Here is a 23,924-nt window from a genome sequence, read left to right as displayed (position 1 = left end):
TCTTAGTTTGAAAATTTTCCAACTTCTAGAAAATTAAGAAGAGTGGATAATAAACACCACATGTCCTTCACCTGGAGATTCACCAGTTGTTAGCATTGTGAAACATTTCTTCTCTGTGTGTGTGTTTTGTACTTTATGTTATGATATGCCATTTGGAAGTAAGTTGTACACATTATGAGTCTTCATGCCTAGTACTTAAGTATTACGAAGTATTACAAAGAATGTGGGCATCCTCCTGTCCCTTTCTAACTGTTCAAGAGATGAGGTAGTTGTCTACCTGTTTACAACGTGCAAATGCAGAACGGCCCCAGCTCATTCCTGAGAGTTTCCCATGAGACACGGTGAACTGAACACCCATTTCTCAGACGCGTCATCCCTTTGTCAATTTGGGCTCTTAATGGTCATTCCTACAGGGATTAGTTGACCTAAATCACTCAACCTGTGGCATTTCCAGTACTAGAAACTGAATCTGTGTGTTCAGGCGTATTTTACTTCCTGGAACGGGAGAGACAGCCTTACTCCAGCTGCAAGGTGAATATGACTATTGCAGTGTTCGAAACTAGCCCTGAAACTGTGGTTCTTTTGAACCACGCACTAGCTCCACTGGGTTCTGATTCTAAATTTATGTTTGAAGGCAAAGCCAGGAATATGTTTGAGTTCAAAGCCGGAACTGAGACAGACTATTACCAAGTCCATACACCCCTGTTATGTCCCACCTCCATCTGGCCAAACCACCCCCACCCATGGATTAGAGGTCAACAACTTTATGCAAAATATCCGAAGAACCTTCTGGCACAAAAGGTAGGATAGAAGATAGTTCTTCCAGATAACACAAAAACATCACTGATCCTTCTCAGTGCTGGTATTTTGAATCTCATTCCAGATAAATTACTAGCTGTGGCTCCTACCATCTGTTTACCAAGACATCCTGGAAAAGTCAGGAATTAAGCTACAGTGGTGACAAGAGTCAGCACTGAACGAATTGAGGGCATGTTTCTGTGTGTCCGGCCTGTGCTTCTAACTGCATTATTAAGGGGCGGAGCAACCTCTCCCTTTGACTATTATCTTTGCTTTATTTTACTTGCACTGAGAGAAAGAAGCAGACTCTGATTTTAAAAGTGTAGTAAATTGACACTGACTAGCCAGAAGGTTACCTACTGCAGTCAGAAATAGTGATTCAGACATGAGCTGGGTGCCTTGCTGCCAAAGTTTGCCTGCTTCTAGCTGTGTGACTTTGCACAAGACACTTTCCTTCTCGGGCCCTCTGTTCTCTTTCCTGACCAGTCTCCAAATCAGTGAGGGGAGAAAGGAGGCCAGGGAAGGAGAGGAGATCTCAACTTCCAGTAATTCTAAAATGCTACAAAACATAACACTGTGAATAAAGTAATGATGTAAACTAGACACCTGTAATTTAAATGGCAAGTTTATAAGGGCCTGCTCACTGTATGCAAATGATACTCCTGTTTGCAGATGAGGATTTTTTTAAATTTTTTAACATTTTTTCTTCATTTTGAGAGAGAGCAAGCAGGGGAGGGGCAGAGAGAGAGGGAGACACAGAATCTGAAGCAGGCTCCAGGCTCTGGACTGTCAGCACAGAGCCTGACGTGGGGCTCGAACCCACGAACCATGAGATCATGACCTGAGCTGAAGTCGGACACTTAACCAACTGAGCCACCCAGGCGCCCTGAAGATGAGGATTTTATAGCCATTAAAGCACATTTACCAGAGCCTCTAATTGCAAACAGCATTTAATCTTGGTGACTTCAAGTTACTGTATGTTCTTGAAGGTAATTAAATCATCTTATTTTAAAAACACTGCAGATTTGAAGTTTCCCTCCTTTCAATTAGGGACATTAATGAGGATTTACTGCATTACTATTATTTATAATTATGTGTGAAATGAACTTAATGAGTATGCAATTAACCTTAAATAATTAGGTAAAGTTTCTGAAGAATGAAGAATAAGATAGGCCAGTTTTACTGAGTGTTATCAGGAAACTGTTTCTGACACCTGCTTTATACCTACATATTTCTTATTCTTTGCATAATATGCATTCACTAGATTTTTAAAGTCGGCAAGCAGCTTTTTATTGTACACTGGTAGAAACTCTTAATTGTTGAAATCTGAGTTCCTGGGCAAGCTTGTGTTCTCACAAAAACTGAGAGCATGGTGTATTCAAACTCCAGTTGATTACAAAATATTCCCTTTGAGATCTTCCTAGGACCAAAGGCCAAAATGGACTATTTCTAGACAGTTTATAATCAGTTCAAACAGCATTTAATAAACAACTTCTTTGTGCCAGTTCCTATACTAGTCATTAGGGTTACAGAAATGAGTTGATAAGTAAGTCACAGCTCTGCCCTCAAGGAACTTAGAGTCTAGAGAGGAAATGAGCTGGTACAAAATCATCACAGCACAGCCTAGTGTATGTAGACATAGAAGTGTATAAAGACTACTCAAATCAGAGGAGGGAAGTCAGGAGACTGACCTAGAAGTCAGATCTGAGGAAATTATCCAGAATTCAGTTTACAGACATAAAGAGTTGGAAAACATGATATTTTAGGAAACAAGGAGGATAGAATTTAAGAGTCTCACATGCTGGTAACAGGAGTTTCCATGTGGAGGGAATAGAACAAAAGGGGGATGACATTCAAAGAGAGGAGTGTTAAGAACTTAACTCAATTGGTGAAAGACAGGAGTCCTCAAATTGAGGAAGCATGAGTTCTAAGCAGAAAGTAATTCACATGCTGAAAAATGGTAGTGAAAAACCAATGACAAAGACAATCTTAAAAGCAGCCTGAGAAAAATACCAGACTATCTGCAAAGGAGCGGCAATTAGGTTGACAACCTACTCCTCAACAGCAAGGGCCGGGAGACAATGGAATGATATTACCAGAGCACTGAATGAAGTAACTGTCAGCCTGTATTCCTGTACTCAAAGGGAAAGATGACATAAAGATTTTTGCAGAATAAGAGAGAACTGGAATTCAAAGCTTTGACTGAAAGAGCTAATTGGGGCTCCTGGGTGGCTCAGTTGGTTAAGTGTCTAACTCTTGATTTTGACTCGGGTCATGATCTATCTCACAGTTATAGATGGAGTCTCGTGTTCGGATCTGTGCTGGGCATGGGGACTGCTTAAGATTCTCTCTCTGGCCCTCCAGCATGCACTCTCTCTCTCCATCTCTCTCTCTCTCTCTCTCTCTCTCTCTCTCTCTCTCTCTCTCTCTCTCAAGAAAGAGCTACTAAAGTTTTATTCAGGAAGGACATTGAACCCAAACGAAAAACTAAGATATGAGAATGTGATATCCAAAAAGTAGAAACAACCGAAATGTCCGACACCTGATGAATACATAAGTAAAATGTGGTATATTCTTACAATGGAATATTTCCTAGCCGTACAAAGGAATGATACATTCTACATACCTGATACATGCTGATGCATGCTACAGCATAGTAAGCCTTGAAAGCAACATGCTAAGTGAAAGAAAACAGACACAAGAAGTCACATATTGTATGAGTCCGTGTATATACAAGGTCCACAGCAGGCAAATCCATACAGACAGAAAGTAAATTGGTGGTTGCCAGGGACTGAGGGGACGAGAGAATGGGCAGTGACTGCTCACGGGTGTGGAAGTTGTTTTGGGGGTGAGGAAAATGTTCTGAAATCAAGACAGTGGTGACAGTTGCAGAACTCTGAATGTTCTAAAAGAGTGTTGAATTGTACACTTTAAAAGGGTGAACATGATAGTACGTGAATCATATCTCCATAAAGCTATGTTTTTTTAAAAGAACAGTGATGAGCAAAGAAGTAGATGAACGTGAACAAATAAGCAAGTATTGATTGTATGAAGGAATCATAACGACAACTCGTTTGGGGATATAAAAGCAAGGTGGAACTAATAATAGACCACCAAGAACATAGGAGGGAAGAGACTGTAGCTAAAACAAAGTTTTTATAATGTTCAGGAGGATAGAATGTTTATTAACAGTGGAATTTATGTCAAGAATGCATGATAGATTTAATATTAGAGCAACTGTATGACTCATACATATTGCTGTTGGGAGTGTAAATGGTACAGCCACTCTGGAAAGTAGTTTGGCAGTTCTTTTCAAAACTTAAAATAGGCTTACCGCACAATCCAGGAATTACACCTTTGGCATTTATCCCAGAGAAATGAACTTATTTTCATGCAGAATTTGTACACAGTGTTCATAGCAGCTTTATTCATACATCCAAAAACTGGAAACAACTCAAGTGTCATTCAGTGGGTGAATGGTTAAATATGTTGTGGTACATCCATACCATGGAATACTACTCAGAAATCAAAAGGATCAAGGATTATTGATCCAACTTGGATGAACCTCAAGGCTGATGCCGATTTCAAAAAATTTATAAACTGCATGGTTCCATTTATGTAGCATTTGTGAATTAATATAATTCTAGAGATGGAGAACAGATTAGTGGTTGCTACAGGTTAGGGTTGGGGAGGGGAAGAAGATGGGTGTATCAGTAAAGGGGTAACAAGGGAATCTTATGGTGATGGTACAGATGAGGATCTTGTCACACACACACGCACACGTGCGCACACACACACACACACACACACAAGTGCTAGTATAGCTGGTAAAATCTGAACAATATCTTTACCAATTCTGATTTCTTGATTTTGATGTTTTAGTATAGTAGTGTAAAATGTGAACTGTGAGGGGAGGCTGGGGGAAGAGTGCTTGGGGGGTGCCTGGGTGGCTCAGTTGGTTAAGCGTCCAACTCTTCATTCCGGCTCAGGTCACGATCTCACGGCTCTGGAGTTCAAGCCCCACATCGGGCTCTCTGCTGTCAGTGCAGAGTCTGCTTCAGATCCTCTGTGTCCCTCTCTCTGTCCCTCTCCTGCTCATGCTCTCTCTCTTTCAAAAATAAAATAAACATTAAAAAAAAATACAACCAAAAAAGAGTGCTTGGGACCTATCTTTACATTTATTTGAAGCCTACTGTGAGTCAATAATTATTTCAAAATAAAAGTTGAAAAAACACAAGAATTACTAAAAGAATATAAATAAGGTGTATAACTTCCTAGCCAAAAGAGTAAGGGGAAGAAAAAAGAGTGCTCAATCAATCCAAGAAGACTCTGGAAAGGAGAAATTAGAAGCAAAGAAAAAGCAAAATAACTGCAAATACAAAAAAAGATGGTAGAAACAAGTGAAAATATATTTTTACTCACAATAAATAAAATGGACTAAACTTCCCATTTAACAGAAAGTCTCAGGTTTTTTTTTAATTCAGTTATTTTCAGTGTATAAGAGAACTGACTAAATATAGACACAGAAATGTTGAAAGTAAAGTGATATGGAAAGTGGCAAATATCCAAAGAAAGCAGCTACATTATATTAATATCAGATAAAATAAACTTTAAAGGGAAAAGGTTATTGAGATTAAAAGAGTCAATATATAATGATAAAAGCAATAATTAACTGGAAAGATAAGACAGTCCTGAACTTTTATATACCTACCTAACTCCATAGCCTTAAAATATGTAAAGCAAAATTCAATATATTTAAAAGGAAAGTGGATACATTCATGTTTAGATTTTTAATATACCTATATTAGCAATTGATAGGCAAAGCAGTCTGAAATTTATTATCAAAGATTTGAGCAATGAATTAATGGAGATAGGTAGATAGATGGATAGAAAAAAATACATATATAATATGTTAACCCAACAATTAAAAATACTTTCTTTTCAGGAGTTCCTGGGTGGTTCAGTGAGTTAAGCATCCAACTCTTGATTTCTACTCAGGTCATGATCTCACAGTTCGTGAGTTCGAGCCCCACATCGGGCTGTGTACTGACAGTGTAGAGCCTGCTTGGGATTCTCTCTCCCTTTCTCTCTGCCCCTCCCCTGCACACTCTCTCACGCTCTTTCTCAAAACAAATAAACAATTTTTAAAGAATATTTTCAAGCCTACATGGAATACTTATAAAACTTGACCATACACTATTAGGTCACAAAACAAATTTCACTTTCCACCATACACTAGGTGAAAAAGCAAATGTTAATTTACACACAGCATATTTTCTGTCCACAACTCAGTAAAATTAGAAATTGGTAAGAAAGCAATGACCAACATCACCATTCATTTAGAAATATTAAAATACAGACCTCTGAATAATATAAGGTTCAGATAAAAATAATACAATATTTATGAAATATTTAGAACTAAATGCCAATGGAAACTGTGCATGCCAAAAGTATGCATGGAACCAAAACAGAGGGTGTACTTAAAGGAACATAGGGGCGCCTGGGTGGCTCAGTCGGTTAAGCGTCCGACTTCAGCTCAGGTCACGATCTCGTGGTCCGTGAGTTCGAGCCCCACGTCGGGCTCTGGGCTGATGGCTCAGAGCCTGGAGCCTGCTTTGGACTCTGTGTCTCCCTCTCTCTCTGCCCCTCCACCGTTCATGCTCTGTCTCTCTCTGTCTCAAAAATAAATAAACGTTAAAAAAATTTTTAAAGGAACATATATAGCTGCACTTGCATATGTTATTATATAGGAAGAAAGAGGAAAAGCTAATGAGTTGAGAGTCTAAATGAAGATGAAAAACTCACTAAAGAAAGATAATAAAAGCAAATACAGGAAGGAAAGAAATTGATCTAAATCAACTTCAGAAAAAAGTTAACTTCTCTTCTGGAAGTGAGAAGAGACTGTAAGAGAGCTAGCTACATTGGGAACGTTTTATTTCTCTGGGCCAAAAAAAAAAAAAAGTAAATACTTTCTGTACTAAAAATTATTTTATTGTTTGCAACAACTTCATTAAAATGTAATTCATATAGCATACAGCGCCGAATGCTGTAAAAACACTGGTTTTTAGTACCTTTACAGAGTGTGTGACCATCACCACAATCAACTTTAAAATATTTTCATCACCTCAAAAAGAAACCTTCCACCCTTGAATGCAAACTGGTGCAACCACTCTAGAAAACAGTATGGAGGTTCCTCAAAAAAGTATAAGTAGAATTACCCTATGACACAGCAATAGCACTACTAAGAATTTATCCAAAGGATAGAGTGCCAATTCATAGGGGCACTTGTACCCCAGTGTTTATAGCAGTGCTTTCAACAATAGCCAAATTATGGAAAGAGCCCAAATGTCCATCACCTGATGAATGGATAAAGAAGATGTGTACACACACACACACACACACACACACACACACACACACTGGAATACTACTTGGTGATGAAAAAGAACGAAATCTTGTCACTGCAACAACATGGATGGAACTGGAGGGTATTATGCTAAGTGAAATAAGTCAGTCAGAGGCAGACAGGTATCATATGTTGTCCCTCATAGGTGGAATTTGAGAAACTTAACAGAAGACCATGGGAGAAGGGGAGGAAAATTAGTTACAAACAGGGAGGCAAACCATAAGAGACTCTTAAATACAAAGAACAAACTGAGGGTTGATGGGGTTGGGGGTGCAGGGAAAATGGGTGATGGGCATTGAGGAGGGCACTTGTTGGGATGAGCACTGGGTGTTGTATGTAAGTGATAAATCTTGGGAATCTGCTCCTGAAGCCAAAACTACACTGTATGTTAGCTAAGTTGACAATAAATTATTAAGAAAAAAAAAGCAAATGAAAGAAACCTTCCACACTTTGGCTGTCATCCCCAAGCCCTGCATCCTCCCCATCCCTAAGCAACCACTAATCTGCTTTCTCTATTAATAGATTTGCCTACTCTGGACCTTTCATATAAAAGGAATCCTTTAGCACATGGTCTTCTGTGACTAGGTTCTTTTACATAGCATAAAATTTTCAAGGTTCATCCAGGTTGTAGCATATACCTATGCTGCATTCCTTTTTGTGGATAAATAATATTCCATTGTATGAATATATACTACGTTTTGTGTATTCATTTGTTGATAGACATTTAAGTCATTTTCACTTTTGGCTATATTATGAATAATACTGCTCTGGACACTTGTGTACAAGTATTTGTGTAGATATGTTTTCATTTCTCTTGGATATATACCTAGGAGTGGAATTGCTGAGTCAAATGGAAATTCCATGCTTAAAATGTTGAGGAACTGCCAGACTGTTTTTCCAAAGTGGTTGCAACATTTAGTATTTCCATCAGCAGTGCATGAGGATACTGATTGATCTACATCCTCACCAACACTTGTTATTATCTGACTCTTTGATTATAGCCACCTTATTTGATGTGAAGCGGTACAGCACTGTGTTTTTCATTTGCGTTACCTGGTGACTAATGATGTTGACATCCTTTCATGTGCTTGTCAGACATTTGTCTTCTTTGGAGAAATGGCTATTCAGGTCCTTTGCCCATTTTTATTTTTATTTTTATTTTTTATTTATTTTTGAGACAGAGAGAGAGCACGAACGGGGGAGGAGCAGAGAGAGAGAGAGGGAGACACAGAATCCGAAGCAGGCTCCAGGCTCCGAGCTGTCAGCACAGAACCCGACACGGGGCTCGAACTCACGGACCATGAGATTGTGACCTGAGCCGAAGTCAGACGCTCAGCCGACTGAGCCACCCAGGGGCCCCCCTTTGCCCATTTTTAATTGGGATATTTTTCTTTTTGTCATTGAGTTGTAAGAGGTTTTTTTTTTTTTTTTATATATATATATTCTAGGTACAAGTCCTATATCAGATATATGATTTCCAAATATTTTCTCCCACTTTATGGATTGTCTTTTCACTTTATTATTAGTGTCCTTTGAAACATAAAACTTTTTCATATTAATAAGGTCTAATTATTTTTTCTTTTGTTGCTTGTGACTTTGATATCTTACCTGTAAGAATCCATAGCCAAATCCAAGATTATAAAGATTTATTCCTGCTTTTGTCTGATAATTTTAGAGTTTTGGCTCTTAAGTCTTTGATTTTGAGTTAATTCCTGTATGTGTTGTATGATCAGCAGCTGTACTATTTTACATTCTTTTCAGCAGTGCACAAGGGTTCCAGTTTCTCCACATCCTTTCCAACACTTGTTATTTTCTGGTTTGTTTTAGAGAGAGGGCTTGAGTGAGGGAGAGAGGGAGAAGGGGAGAGAGAGACTCTTAAGTAGGCTCCACACTCAGTGCGGAGCCCAACATGGGATGGGGCTCAATCCCACAACCCTGTGATCATGACCTGAGCCAAAGTCAGAGTTGGCCGCTCAACAGACCAAGTCACCCAGGCACCCCTGTTTGTTTGTTTGTTTGTTTGTTTGTTTGTTTGTTTGTTTTGTTTGTTTTTATTATAGCCCTTCCAGTGGGTGTGAGGTGGTAGCTCATTGTGATTTTGATTTGCATTTCCCTAGTAATTAGTGCTGTTGAACATCTTTTCATGTGCCTATTGGCCATTTGTATAATTTCTTTGGAGAAATATCTATTCAAGTCCTTTGCCCATTTTTATTTTTTCAGTCATTTGTGGCTTTAATTTTTTTTAATATGAAATTTATTGTCGAATTGGTTTCCATACAACACCCAGTGCTCATCCCAACAGGTGCCTTCCTCAATGCCCATCACCCACTTTCCCTTCCCTCCTACCCTCCATCAACCCTCAGTTTATTCTCAGTTTTTAAGAGTCTCTTATGTCCTTTGCCCATTTTTAATTGGGTTATCAATTTTGTTGTTGAATTGTAAGAGTTCTTTATGTATCTTGGATATCAATCTTTGTCAGATATATGATTTGCAAATATTTTCTCCCACCGTGTAAGTCACCTTTCACTCCATTAATAGTGTCCTTTGTTGCACAAAAGATTTTTTTTAATATATGAAATTTATTGTCAAATTGGTTTCCATACAACACCCAGTGCTCATCCCAAAAGGTGCCCTCCTCAATACCCATCACCCACCCTCCCCTCCCTCCCACCCCCCATCAACCCTCAGTTTGTTCTCAGTTTTTAACAGTCTCTTATGCTTTGGCTCTCTCCCACTCTAACCTCTTTTTTTTTTTTTCTTCCCCTCCCCCATGGGTTTCTGTTAAGTTTCTCAGGATCCACATAAGAGTGAAAACATATGGTATCTGTCTTTCTCTGTATGGCTTATTTCACTTAGCATCACACTCTCCAGTTCCATCCACGTTGCTACAGAAGGCCATATTTCACTTTTTCTCATTGCCACGTAGTATTCCATTGTGTATATAAACCACAATTTCTTTATCCATTCATCAGTTGATGGACATTTAGGCTCTTTCCATAATTTGGCTATTGTTGAGAGTGCTGCTATAAACATTGGGGTACAAGTGCCCCTATGCATCAGTACTCCTGTATCCCTTGGATAAATTCCTAGCAGTGCTATTGCTGGGTCATAGGGTAGGTCTATTTTTAATTTTCTGAGGAACCTCCACACTGCTTTCCAGCGGCTGCACCAATTTGCATTCCCACCAACAGTGCAAGAGGGCTCCCGTTTCTCCACATCCTCTCCAGCATCTATAGTCTCCTGATTTGTTCATTTTGGCCACTCTGACTGGCGTGAGGTGATATCTGAGTGTGGTTTTGATTTGTATTTCCCTGATAAGGAGCGACGTTGAACATCTTTTCATGTGCCTGTTGGCCATCCGGATGTCTTCTTTAGAGAAGTGTCTATTCATGTTTTGTGCCCATTTCTTCACTGGGTTATTTGTTTTTCGGGTGTGGAGTTTGGTGAGCTCTTTATAGATTTTGGATACTAGCCCTTTGTCCGATATGTCATTTGCAAATATCTTTTCCCATTCCGTTGGTTGCCTTTTAGTTTTGTTGGTTGTTTCCTTTGCTCTTGCACAAAAGATTTTAATCGTGATGGAGTCCAGCTTATCTAGTCTTGTTTTTTGTTTTGTTTTGTTTTGTTTTGTTTTTCTGGCCTGTGCTTTTGGTCTCACATCCAAGAAATCATTGCCAAATCTTGCTACCAATTTCTAAACACTCAGCCTGGTAGTGAGTTCAATTCAAACTATTCAGTGAGTGATTTAAAGTACTGAAGTAAGTTATTTCTATTCTATAATTTACTGTTGTAATTGTGGAAGATCTCAAATTATCCATTCAATCCCAAACTTCTTATGAAACTTTATTTTCGTGATTACTGCCAAACGCATTCGATTATAAATTGAAAGCATGGAAATAGCACAATTATGATACGATTTTTCCCCATGAGGAATAGTGATCAAAATTATTGCCAAGTGTCTTTATTAGGAAAAGAACATTCTTAACTGATTAAAGGCTATGGATATTATATATCAGCTATTAAATGGGTTTTCAACTTTTCTGCTTCATTTTTTAAAAACACTGAATTTCACTTCAGCACATATAATAAAGTTTTAAAACTTCAAAGGCATTTTGCATTCTGAAAAGAGCTCCTTGTGGTTATAATATTCTTTTGAAATTCAAATAACTCCTTGGAATTTGAAGCTAGCTAGGAGTTGTGTACTGTAGAAAAAGAAGGGGGAAGATCCCTGATATCACTGCTAATTTATCCTGCTAGAAAGATATGATGCTTTTGTGCCTTGATAGGAGCAGTAAATGCATCTTTTGAAGTAAACATGTTCAGCAATGTGTAAAAACTTACTTTTTTAAGTTTATTTATTTTAAGAGAGAGACAAAGAGAGAACCAGTGGGGTAAGAGCAGAGAGAGAAGGAGACAGAGATCCAAAGTGGGTTCTGGGCTGACAGCAGAGAGCCCAATGTGGGGCTCGAACTCACAAACTGCAAGATCACGACCTGAGTTGAAGTTGGATGTTTAACTGACTGAGCCACCCAGGCTCCCCAAGCACTTATTTTTTAATCTCTTTTTAGTTCTTGTTTTAAAAATTTTTTTTCAACGTTTTTTATTTATTTTTGGGACAGAGAGAGACAGAGCATGAATGGGGGAGGGGCAGAGAGAGAGGGAGACACAGAATCGGAAACAGGCTCCAGGCTCCGAGCCATCAGCCCAGAGCCTGACGCGGGGCTCGAACTCACGGATCGCGAGATCGTGACCTGGCTGAAGTTGGACGCTTAACCGACTGCCCCACCCAGGCGCCCCTAGTTCTTGTTTTAAACCATTATATACTTTTTCCAGCACGTATTTTTCAAGAGCCCCTAATTTTATAAAGTAGATGATGTAGGAGATCCAAGAGAAGCCTAAGACATGGTTCTCTTCCCTCAGACAGTTTGCCATCTCTTCATAGAACCTAGTGATGCACATGACAATCTAAAAGAAGAAATAGGGGTGCCTGGGTGGCTCAGACGGTTAGGCATCTGACTTCGGCCTAGGTCATGATCCTGCACTTCATGGGTTCGAGCCCCACATTGGGCTCTGTGCTGACAGCTTGAAGCCTGGAGCCTGCTTCAGATTCTGTGTCTCCCTCTCTCTCTGCCCCTTCCCTGCTTGCACTCTGTCTCTGTCCCCAAAAATAAATAAATTTAAAAAAAAGAAGAAGAAGGAATAAAGGCACTTACCATGTAGAGTGTGAGAAAGCAAGATCAGAGAAAGCCACAGTGTTTCTCTACAGTCAACTACATCGAATATAAAACTACTTTACCAGTTCCCCATAAGCCGTCCTCATCCGGACCATACCACAGCATATTTAATGGAGTAGTAGGAAAATGTAGTCTACTCCCGATGGAGATCATAGAACTTTAGAGGGAAGGGGATTTTAGAAACATCTTATTCAACATCTTCTTGTTTACTGAGGCCAGGGAGCTGAAATAATTTGCTCAAAGTTACCTGTTAGAAAATAGCAGATCTGGGGCGCCTGGGTGCTCAGTCAGTTGAATGGTTGACCCTTGATTTCAGTTCAGGTCATGATCTCAGGGCTGTGGGATCAAGCCCCATATCAGGCTCTGTACTGGGCATGGATCCTGTTTGAGATTCTCTCTCTCTCTCTCTCTCTCTCTCTCTGCCCCCCTCCCCTGCTTGTGCTCTCTCTCTCAAATAAAAAAAAAATGTTAAAAAAAAAAAAAAAAGAAAATAGATCTGAATCTCAGATTCATCCTTTATCTCCAAGGCCAGTGATCTTTCTTTCATACTACAGTCCTCCAGAATATGTTAAGAGAAAGGAGAGAGGGAGACCAGATGGGAAACAATTTTACGGTCCATACTTGAGGCAATGAACACCGCAATCAGGGGAGTTGCTGAGGAAAATTGACAGAAAGGATAAATAAGAAGCACCTTAGAAAAAGAACCTGCTAACTATTTTCTTTATTTTAGTGAATTAAGCAAATATCTAGAGAATTCAGTAGCTAGTTCTAAAGAATAATATTTGACTAAAGTGAAAAAAACCAAATCCTGACAAAACCACTATTCATAATCCAAATGATCCTGGCAAATGGGTGCTATGTAAATACTTGCTGAATGAATGAACAAATGAATGAATGTATCAACTTAAATTTTATTGTTTTTTGGGGGGATGAGGGGATTTTTAGTAAATATCTTACAAGTGTTACTGAAAAAAGAAAACATTTTCGTTTACAGATTCACCTTTTTGGAGTTTTGCTGGCCATTTTAGGAAACTTGGTAATCAGTATTTCCCTAAATATTCAGGTAAGAAGTAGCTTGTTTTTCTAAGTGTAGTTTGATCTAGGGACACATTATGGCTTGAAGGGGTCTCAGGCACTTTTGCCCTCCTGGGATCCTTCCTCCACAAAAAATCTAAACAATTATATTTTATGACCTCACTGACATAAAGACAAATATATCTTAGGCTGGATTGCGTTCACTTTTTTCTTCTTCTAATTTTAAAAGAAATTAAATGTTTTTGTGGGCATCTTAATAGTATTGCATATCCTAGGCAAGGTGCCTCAGTAGTTTGTAAATTTGTACCACAAATTTGTACCAAAGTTGTTCATAATCTTGGCATAAACCAAGATTTATTTTTAATGTTCTGTGTTTTCTTCTAGTACTTTTATTATTTCTTTAAGTTTTCAAACATAATGTAGAATGTATATACTTCTTATAAGAAAGTAAGTTCAGTTGTCATAAAATCAATAAGGAAATTGGGCTTTATGTAATGGCCATGAATATATATGTTTCAAATACAAAAAATACTCAAACCAGATGTAAATAAGCATCTATCACCCCAACCCCCAACTATCAAAGCATTCTGCCTTGCTATGTTTATTGTGGTAGCTACTTTGACTCATACATTTGAATCCATTTTCAAAGGATTTTCCTTTAGTAACTTATTATTTTTATTTCCCGAATGTTTATTTTGGCATCTGAACTTTTTCGACATTCTGAAAGTAGTGTTAAGACACTTAACTCCTTAACATACTCCTCATCTTTGGAGAGGAAGACTGGTACTAACTTTACAGTTATCAGAATTAAGCAACATTCCTATGTGAGAAGGCCCTTTCCTCCACAAAATTCTCCATCAATGGGAGTCACTTCTGCAGTTAATATGTTTGGAACAAGCAGAAAGCCATAGCAATTGCTCTGTAATAACCTGCAAATAAAAGCCATGATGCAAATGCACAGGACCAAAACTTTTCAGGGCAAGTTTTAATTTGTGGTAGAGATATTTTCTTATTTGCATCCTGATTTCCTTCCAGAAATATTCTCATGTCCAGTTGGCACACCAGGAACACCCAAGGCCATACTTCAAGAGTGTGTTGTGGTGGGCTGGGGCCGTGCTCATGGCCGTTGGGGAGATGGGCAACTTTGCAGCCTACGGATTTGCCCCCATTACTCTCATCGCTCCGTTAGGCTGTGTGTCTGTTACAGGTGAGCCATTTCTCTGTGTTTTGACAAATAGAAAGTTTTAGACGTCAGAATAATTGGCAGAAAAACATACAACTTAAACAACACGCGAACAAAGGAATGAAGTCCTGTTTTCTTAGCAGGTTAACTTGGCACGATTATACTGCTGGTTTCACTTATCTGCCATCATGCTGCCACATTAACCAGAAAGAAACTTGCATTTTGTAGCTGTAGTATTGATGTTTGAAAGCCTTATTTCCAGTGTGTGCGTCTTAATAAATTAATAGTAACAGCAAATGCTATACCATGCTTTTTAAATTGTTAATGAATTATCTAAAAACATTTGTACAGTGTTGTGTTTTATTCAGATGTTAAGCTGATGTTGCTTGTAGTTAGAGCATTTGATGCCTCATCTTGACTGCATAGTCAGTATCTCTTTTACACTAAGGATCAAATATTGGTTATTCTCCATTACTATAAGAATGTGTACATTTACGGTAATGTCACAATTAACCTATTTTTCAAAACTTATATGATGTACTAAATATATATAGAAAAGAGAATATGAGATGTTGCTAAAGACTAAAAAAAAAGAGCAAAATCACTGCTAAAAAGATGAATAAATTTTCCAAGACTTGTTAAAATCAATAAAAATCCTTTTAATTTTACTCTATTTGCTGCTATGGAAACAGCATGTTTCTAAATGTCTGTGAATTTGAAATCTTCACTGAAATAGAAACAAGTTGATGATTATTGTCTGGTAACAGCTAGATCAAGCATAAGATGTGCTCACGTGTCCCGATTTTAATATTTCTCCTAAGAATATGATATTCTTAAAGAAAGCAGAATTTAAACCAAAATAATGTATATTCAAAGAGAATTTTATTTTATGTTGAAAGTAGTTTCTCCTTGTTAATCATTCAAAATATCTTACTTAAAATACTTCCGTGGTGTACTAGGGTAGAATATTTAGCAAAGAACACTTTTGTAGCTTTCTAGAAATTGTTCAGTTAAAATTACCATACTGTTACTTCTCTGAATAGGCACACAATTTATGTAATCATTTACCATTTTTAACATCCCAATAAAATGAGCAATTTTAGTGTATCTTCTTTTTGCTACACATACTATGTATGTGGACATTGTGGATTTATTTTTTTCTTCTCAAGATCTGACAAATAATACATAAAAGATCTCGTTATATTGTCACCTTGGGACTTCTACAGGCCCCAGTTATTCTGAAAATGTTGTGTTTTTCTTCATAATGATTGTATATTTAGAGCTGGTTTTTATTTTTGCTTCTTGTTTTGCTTTATGCTTCATTTCCTGGAAGTAGACAAAACAGTGTCCAGGAATATAAACAGACACCTGGAGGAGGGTTGGTACACTCAGTTGAAATTCTGCAGTTATCTCAAGTCACTCAGCACTGGGGATCCTTTCCTCTGGGAACAAGAAAAAGAGAGCTGGTCCAACTAGCTCAAAGGAAGGGGAGTGTGGCTGGACTTGTTGTAATGGTCAGAGATTTCACAGAAATGAAATATAGCCAAGCTCTGTGGGACCTAAAATGAGAATTTGGAAGTCGCCAGAGATTAAGGTCACCTTGATACCCTTCACAGCCCTTCAGCTGAGCTGCCTGTGAGGCTGCTCCTCTTGGCCTGACTTGCTCAAAGCTCTCATTAGTAATAGGAAGCTTAAGTTTTCCCACTCACCTTAGACAGTGCCCTGTCCTCCCCAAGCCCCCTGTGGGGCCAGTGCACTCATGTTCACACTCTGAGCTCACTGGTTTAACAGGTGGACCTTTCTTAATGCTACATTCTTTGTGTGCTTTTAGCCCCAGTTGATATTTCAACATTACAATCTTTTTAACAGCCTCCCTCTCTGCCCATAAAGTGGTTCAAAGAAGTAAACTTACAGCCTCAAATACAAGCCATTTCCTACTTTACAATCTTTGCAAACTAGTATATGCTCACGAGTAAATATTCCCACAGCATTCCTGAGCTGCATTTAGGTTGTGAAGTGTCGTGGGTGGGTTGTGGACCACTGGTGATTGAGAATAGTCCCCAGCACAAACCCCTACCACCCTGAGGTTCCTTATAAAGATTCTAGAAACTCTGAAGGACCTGAAACAAGAAGGAGAGTATTTTTAAAATAGCCATATCATATGGCTCTGTCTACAGATGAGGCAGAAAAGCGTCCACACTTTTCTGTGCTGGAACTTTCCCCCCACTGTTATGTCTTGAGAAATTCATGAAAGAAATCAACATTTCCTTCTGAGTTAAAAAAAAAAAAAAAAAAGATAGATAGTATACATTGCAGTGTTGCATGGGATGGGAGAGTGCATATTCTTGCCTGGTCTGTCTTCTATCTTTTGTTACTTTTAAAATTAAAAAAAAAAAAAAAGAACGAAAGAAAATTAAAATCCAAAACTTAAAAAAAAAAAAAAAGCTTGAGCTCTCAAGTCCAACCGAAGGGTAGGTACTTTCTGCCCTCTTCCTCCCTCTGCCGAGGTGATCTGGTTCACACCAACAACACCATGCTCCTTTTTTCCTTTCCGGAAGTGAGGGGAGATACCGTGTGGGGAATCATGTGTTCTAATCTCGCTACCCACAGCATGGCAGGCCCCCTAATCTGTCAGACCCGCTGTTTTGCGTTACATAATCAAAATTCCTTTTCCCTTTGTAAGTTTAACTGAACACATTGTTTTCAGGACTAGTATGTAAGAAACACCATGGTAAGCAGTATGGCTATCTCAGTTTGTGCTCTTCTCACAGTCCTGCCTCAGAGCATCTTCCTTGCTCCTTGCTTTCCCCTTCTCCATGTGTTCTGCCACTCCTTGCTGACAGGCCCGCCTTGCAGCCGCGCTCCTCAGGCCCTGGTTTTACTGGTGGTTCCAAAGGAGGCAAAGGGCTCCATAATCAAACGGAGTTCTGTGATACTGGGTTTTATTTTTTTTTTTAATTTTTTTTTTTTTACCGTTTATTTGTTTTTGAGACAGAGAGAGACAGAGCATGAATGGGGGACGGTCAGACAGAGAGGGAGACACAGAATCCGAAGCAGGCTCCGGGCTCTGAGCTGTCAGCACAGAGCCCGACGCGGGGCTCGAACTCACAGACGGTGAGATCGTGACCTGAGCCGAAGTCGGAAGCTCAACCGAATGAGCCCCCCGGGCGCCCCTGTGATATTGGGTTTTAAATGTCAGCCAGGTTTCATTAGTGTCGGGTTTCTGGGCACATTGTCAGTCTTTCAGAGGCAGGTGCAGTAGGCCAGGTTTTTGGAACCTACCGACCACAAAACGTTTTTATATGAAGCATCCTCAAAGGACAGCAGTTCTGGGGCACTGGGCGACTCAGTCAGTTGAGCATCTGACTCTTGGTTTTGGCTCAGGTCATGATCCCAGGGCCGTGGGACGAGCCCTGCGTCAGGCTCACTCAGCACCAGCTCCGTTCCACACTCAGCGGAAAAAAGAAAAGAAAGAAAAGCCTGCTTGGGATTCTCTCCCTCCCTCCTTCTGTCTGCCCCCCCCCCAAAAAAAAGAGAAGAAAAGAAAAAGGACGGCAATTCTGCAAAAAACCCTTTAGGGAATTCTTAAGGCAGTGCTCACATTAATAATTCTCTAATCTCCACTGCCCGGCACGAGCGAGTGATCTAGCCTGTGTGAGTCTTAAGGATTGGATAATGGGAAATAATCCTGGCAGATCTGAATGCCCAGGCCTGGGTCCAGCTTTCTGAGAATGTCAGAGCCCTAGTATTCTTGCGTCACCTTAATGCTTTCTCCCTGAAGTGCTTTCTCACTGGAGAATACGTCCAAACGCTCATTCTGACTGATAGGCTAGTTACACTGGCAGTGTGGTTAGTTCTAGATGTTGACTTGTGTTTGTGTTTCCATTAATTAAGAAAGCTTAGCGGTTATTTCTCAATTTCGTCTCTAGCCTAGGCTGGATATTTGTCCCAACCAGACAGGGCAGTTGAATGGTCCAGAACATGAGCTCTGGGGCCACACTGCCAGGGTTCAAATCCCAGCTCTGCCGCTGGAAAGCTCTGTGGCCTCATACAAGTTATGTAAACAGGTTCGTGCCTCAGATCCCTAACCTGTAAAGTGGAGATACAAAGACTTCTTACCTCAGGGGGCGCCTGGCTCGCTGAGTCGGGGGAGGAGCGTGCGACCCTCGATCTCAGGGTTGTAGGTTCCGGCCCCATGCTGTGTGTCGAGATTCCTTAAAAATAAAAAATAAAGAAGAGTTCTTACCTCAGAAGTTGTCCTGGGGAAAAGCAGAGTAAACACAAATGGCTAAGAACAGTGTTGGATACGAACTGCAGAGTTTGACATGTAGGCAACACTAGCTACTGTCACTGTGATTTATAATTATTAGTGTTACTTAGAAACAAAGCTCATTCTTCATAAGGGCATCCCTTCCCACGCCCCCAGAAGATGGCTGATGATTAAATTCTCTCAAATGGAGGAACCAGTTTAAGAAATGCTTTCCATTGTTCTCATCCATGTAATGGCTCATTTTCAGGGAGCAGAAAAGTAGGATCCTCACAGCTCATTTGTTCAGCCATGGAGCAGCAATTACCCCTTGACCGTTCCACATGTTTCCTACTGAAATGTGTTGGAAAATACCAGAATTTCCAAATAACCTACCAAGACAAAATACATTTAAAAACACACACACACAAAAACAAACACAGGGGCACCTGGGTGGCTCAGTCGGTTAAGCGTCCAGCTTCAGCTCAGGTCATGATTTCACGGTTTGTGGGTTCGAGCCGCCCATCAGGCTCTGTGCAGGCAGCTCAGAACCTGGAGCCTGTTTTGGATTCTGTGTCTCCCTCTCTCTCTGCCTCTCCCCCACTCACATTCTGTCTCTGTCTCTTAAAAATGAATAAATGTTAAAAAATATTTAAAAAAAAAAAAAAAACCAGACACAGAAATTTGTCCTAGGAAAAGCATAGCAGCCTAAGGTGTGTGTGTAACTTTCTGTCTTCTTGCTCTGGCTTCCTATCACTTCCGTTTACTTGCTAACTAACTTCAGAGAGGCTGAAGGGCAGATTTCTTTCAAGGTCTAACTGCAATTTGAGAATGTGTTTTTAGAGAAACTGTTATACCAAAAATCTAGTAAAAAGAAATAAGTTGGATATTCTGTGGAGTTTGTAGTACAATTTTAAACTACTACTAATCCTTCCCTCCCCAGAAGGTCTTTCTTGGCTTCTAGACTAAATTAAACAGGTTTATTCTCTCTGTTCCCTTAGCACCCTACAGGGCCCTCTTCTTGTCTACATGGTGTCTTTTTGTGAATTAGAAAAAGGCAGCCTTTCTCGTGATACATTATTTCTGTTTGTCTGGAAATTACTGTGATACAGTGATTTCATTAGTACAGCATGCTTGGGCACCATCTGTCATAGAATTGTCCTGAGAGATATACAACTCAGCAAGATGTGAGATGTGGGTGGTGCTTCCTCAGATTTTGTGTCTTTGTGCACTGTACAACCTGCTCAACCACACACAGCAGCCCTGGTCCTGCATTTTCCCTCCAGCAGCTTTCATCATGCTCACAATGACCTGTTTAATACCTGTCCTTACCATTTAACTGAGACCTAGGAGATGTGACTGCGCGTGTCTGCTTGCTTTCCGTCTGCTTCCTCCAGGAAAGCGTAGTACAGGAAAATCACACAATACAGCTTTGTAGAGCTGGTTTGAATTTGAAGTTTGATAAAATGAGGATAGGATGTTCTGTTCTTGGGTGTTGGAAGAGAAAAACATTTGCTTAAAAGCATAATGGTTAAACATTTCATTGCAAGGAACTCATGGATATTTACTTTTGTAAATACTTAAAAGTCTTTAAGCCTGTCCTTTGGGGATTAAGTTGGATTATTTGTGCATCTACAAAGTACAGGCTTTCATTTCACATTTTCCTTTTTTTGTTCATCCTCATGACTGATCTATGCTGTGCTGAAGCACTGAGAGATGGTTAAAAATCATGAAGCCATCAACAACCGAAAGAGTTGAAGTCACATGGAATTAAGGAGATTCATGGTAGACCTTACTCGATATAAAATTAATTTGTGGGGGCACCTGGGTGGCTCAGTTGGTTGAGCGCCTGACTTCAGCTTGGGTCATGATCTCGCGGTTCATGAGTTCAAACCCCACATCGGGCTCTGTGCTGACAGTTCAGAGCCTGGAGCCTGCTTCGGATTCTGTGTCTGCCTCTTTCTCTGCCCCTTGCCCACTCATGCTCTGTCTCTTTGTCTCTCTCAAAAATAATATCCATTAAAAAAATCTTTTTAAAAACAAACAAAAAAACCAAAACAACAACAAAAAATTAATTTGTGTAGGGGTGGTAAGGGAGTGGAATATGAAGGAAGGTTGTTGTAGGGCCAGGGAGGGTGGGAGAAATAGGACATAATAGAAGCACCAATGACATTTCTCTGTTCCGTACCTCTGAGAGTATATTGGTTTAAAGTAATTTGAAGAGAGTTCACAGACTATATCAGCCTTTTCCAAGTTAAATTCAGGCAGTAATTTAGAAATAAAGGCAAGAAACAAATATTGAATGAGCATCCACTATGTCAGGTAATGTATGAGACACACAAACTTGCTATTTTACTTCATTAATGCCCAGATGTATAGAAGTGAGTAATGAGTAGATGAAATTTGAGATGAATTGTATGAGATCAAACACTTGGCATTTTACGTGGAATGATAACATCGATAGCAGCGAGATTTCCTTGGCCCTCAAATAATTTCCTAAGAGAAGTAGTCACTGTGTGATGGGCGAATTTGGATGAAAGAGAGCCAAATGCCCTGGGAAAATGAGGAGAGAATGAGACATGTGACTCTTAAGTCTTTTCCATCTCCAGTTTTCCCTAACATGCTGGCTGTGGCCCAAATGGAAATTCATGATGTGGGATATATGTTGTTTCGTGTATTTCTGTTGTGCCGTGATAGAGCTGTAAGCTTAAGTGTGTCTGTAACCCATTAGACGATGGTCACAGTGTAGCCAGAAAGCCCTGGTGAGGCCTTTTTGGAACTCTAAAGGAGTCATCTCAAGCAGAAACTTTGGTCTCCAAGATTTTTATTAGAAACAAATGAAAGGAAGCATAAACAGACCAATAAGCAAGTGACCTGTAACATTCCACAGACCTAGATGCTACGAATTCTCTCTGTCCTTTGGAGCCCCGTGCTTAGTGCCAGCCTGGATGAAATCACGAGAGGTCTAAACCGCATGGGCTGCCTGTGGGCACCTCACGCAGACGTTTATTTTCATGTTGGAAATATGCAGAAAATATCCCTTTCTCGGTGGCTTTGGGTTGTCTGCTCCAGCAGATTTGTCCCCAGACCAGCCTAAATAAAATGCGCAGAATTAAACTCTGAAGTTCTCATTTTATGTCTGCTCATGCACTTAGCTGAGAGCATTCCTAAAACCTAAAAAACTCTATTTGAAAGGTCTTTTCCACCCATCCTGACTTTTTGAGGATGTGTTTCTGGAGAAGTTGCTACTGACGAAGTAATGTGCTATTGAATTTATAATACGGAGTTAATCCTCTCAGCGACAGAGTTTTTACTTTTTCAGAGTCTTTTCAAGCTTAATCACTAATGTGTGTCAAGACAAATGCAGAAAAGAAAGGACTGTTGTTCTTAATCCAGGTACATTTCTTTGTTTGAAATTATACAAATTACCTTTGAATAATTTCTCCAGTATCTTCAATAAGTGACACAAGCAAATTTTATATTAATATGAACAACTTGACCACTGCATTCCTGCCGGTATGGGTGGTAGGACTTTTTTTCTCTATCAAGAAACACTTTTCAAACTCTCACATTTTCAGATTTTCAAATCCTAACTCCATAGAGTACGTGGTAATTGACCTACTTTTCCCCTACAGTTCTACAACAGGGAATGATAATTTTGGGTCACTCAGTACCTCCATACAGTTAGAGTTGATTGAGCCTGGGAGCACGCTCAATGTGTCCACATGTTTGAAGCTTGATGGTGAGTGACGGGAAAGTGCTTTCGTGGTTTGCTTTTTAGCAGTACAATAAAGTTGCCATTGTAAGTGGTCAGAAACCACAAGCCAGATATTTACATGTGAGGATCTGTTTGTAGCATTGTTATATAAATATGTTCTTTTCATGTCATGGGTTATTTTTTATGAAATGGTTTCCTTTACTACTTTGTCTTCTACTTGACTATATTATAAAGATATAGCCTGGTTTCCCTTCAGATCACAGAGGCTAACCAATGAATGGAATGTACACTAAATGAAAATTGATGACATTTTCATTGCAGACTAGGTGAGATTTCAAAAACCGGTGTCTTGTAAATCAGATCTTTGCTGTGTTTTGTTTGGCTTAAGCAATGCTTTTAAAGAATACAAACTAATTTTCCAGTTTAAAAACTGGACCATGAAACACAAAAAGTGGTTTGCCTTAAAGAATCAGATTTGGTAACCCTGGGCTTGCATGTGGCTAGAGCTGAATTATGGCTGCCACTTTTCACTGATCTTGTATATTCCAAGTCACCACGGCCCTACTGCTCCCCACAGCTACAGCTCCCCGCCCTCATCACACCAGCCCCCCAACCTCATCATCACACCCTACCACCCTTCATCGCCCCAGCCCACCATCTTCATTACTTTTTTCCTCTATAGAGGATTGCCTACTTGGCCCCTGTATGCATTTGAATTTGTAACCCATGGACCAAGGGTTGGTTTGTTTGTTTTGTTTTGTTTTTTATAACTGAATCAGATATGAATATTATATCCACAATCACAGATGAGTAAAGTGTAATTGTTTTAATTTGGGGTTAAATGTGTCTTTTAAGAAGTGGTCACAGTTGCATGAAAAAGAATAAAATACCTAGGAGTAAATTTAACCAAGGAGGTGGAAAACCTGTACACTGTAAGTGTAAGACATTGATGAAAGAAATGGAAGATGATGCAAATAAATGGAAAGATAGTCTGTGCTCAAGGATCGGGAGACTTCATATTGTTAAAATGCCCATACAACCCAAAGCAATCTATAGATTCAATGCAATCCCTATTAAAATTCCGACAGCATTTTTCACAAAACTAGAAAAGACAGCTATAAAGTTTGTATAGAGCCACAAAATAGCCAAAGGAATCTTAAGGAAGAAGAACAACGCTGGAGGCATTACGCTCCCCGGCTTCAAATGATATTACAAAACTATAGTAATCAAAACTCTTTGGTATTGGCATAAAAACAGACACAGATCAATGGACCAAAACAGAAAGCCCAGAAACACATCTATGC

General features: G+C 39.5%; 1 protein-coding gene across 6 annotated transcripts in view; it reads left to right on the top strand.

Moving 5' to 3' along the window:
* Positions 1-23,924, top strand: part of NIPAL2 (NIPA like domain containing 2) — an 85,160-nt gene that overhangs the window by 12,187 nt on the left and 49,049 nt on the right. For 5 of the 6 annotated variants that reach the window (XM_023248756.2, XM_023248757.2, XM_045049650.1 and 2 more), the window contains 3 exons: positions 13,433-13,501; positions 14,509-14,680; positions 22,538-22,644. In XM_023248756.2, the coding sequence (XP_023104524.2) occupies positions 13,433-13,501; positions 14,509-14,680; positions 22,538-22,644 (348 nt within the window). The remainder of the gene's footprint in view (positions 1-13,432; positions 13,502-14,508; positions 14,681-22,537; positions 22,645-23,924) is intronic. The other variant, XM_019822583.3, reaches the window with a different exon arrangement.

This window comes from Felis catus, chromosome F2, assembly GCF_018350175.1.
Source record: "Felis catus isolate Fca126 chromosome F2, F.catus_Fca126_mat1.0, whole genome shotgun sequence".
NCBI classification, from domain to species: domain Eukaryota; kingdom Metazoa; phylum Chordata; class Mammalia; order Carnivora; family Felidae; genus Felis; species Felis catus.
Note: the sequence above shows the minus strand (reverse complement) of the source record. Positions and strands in the feature narration are given on the sequence as shown.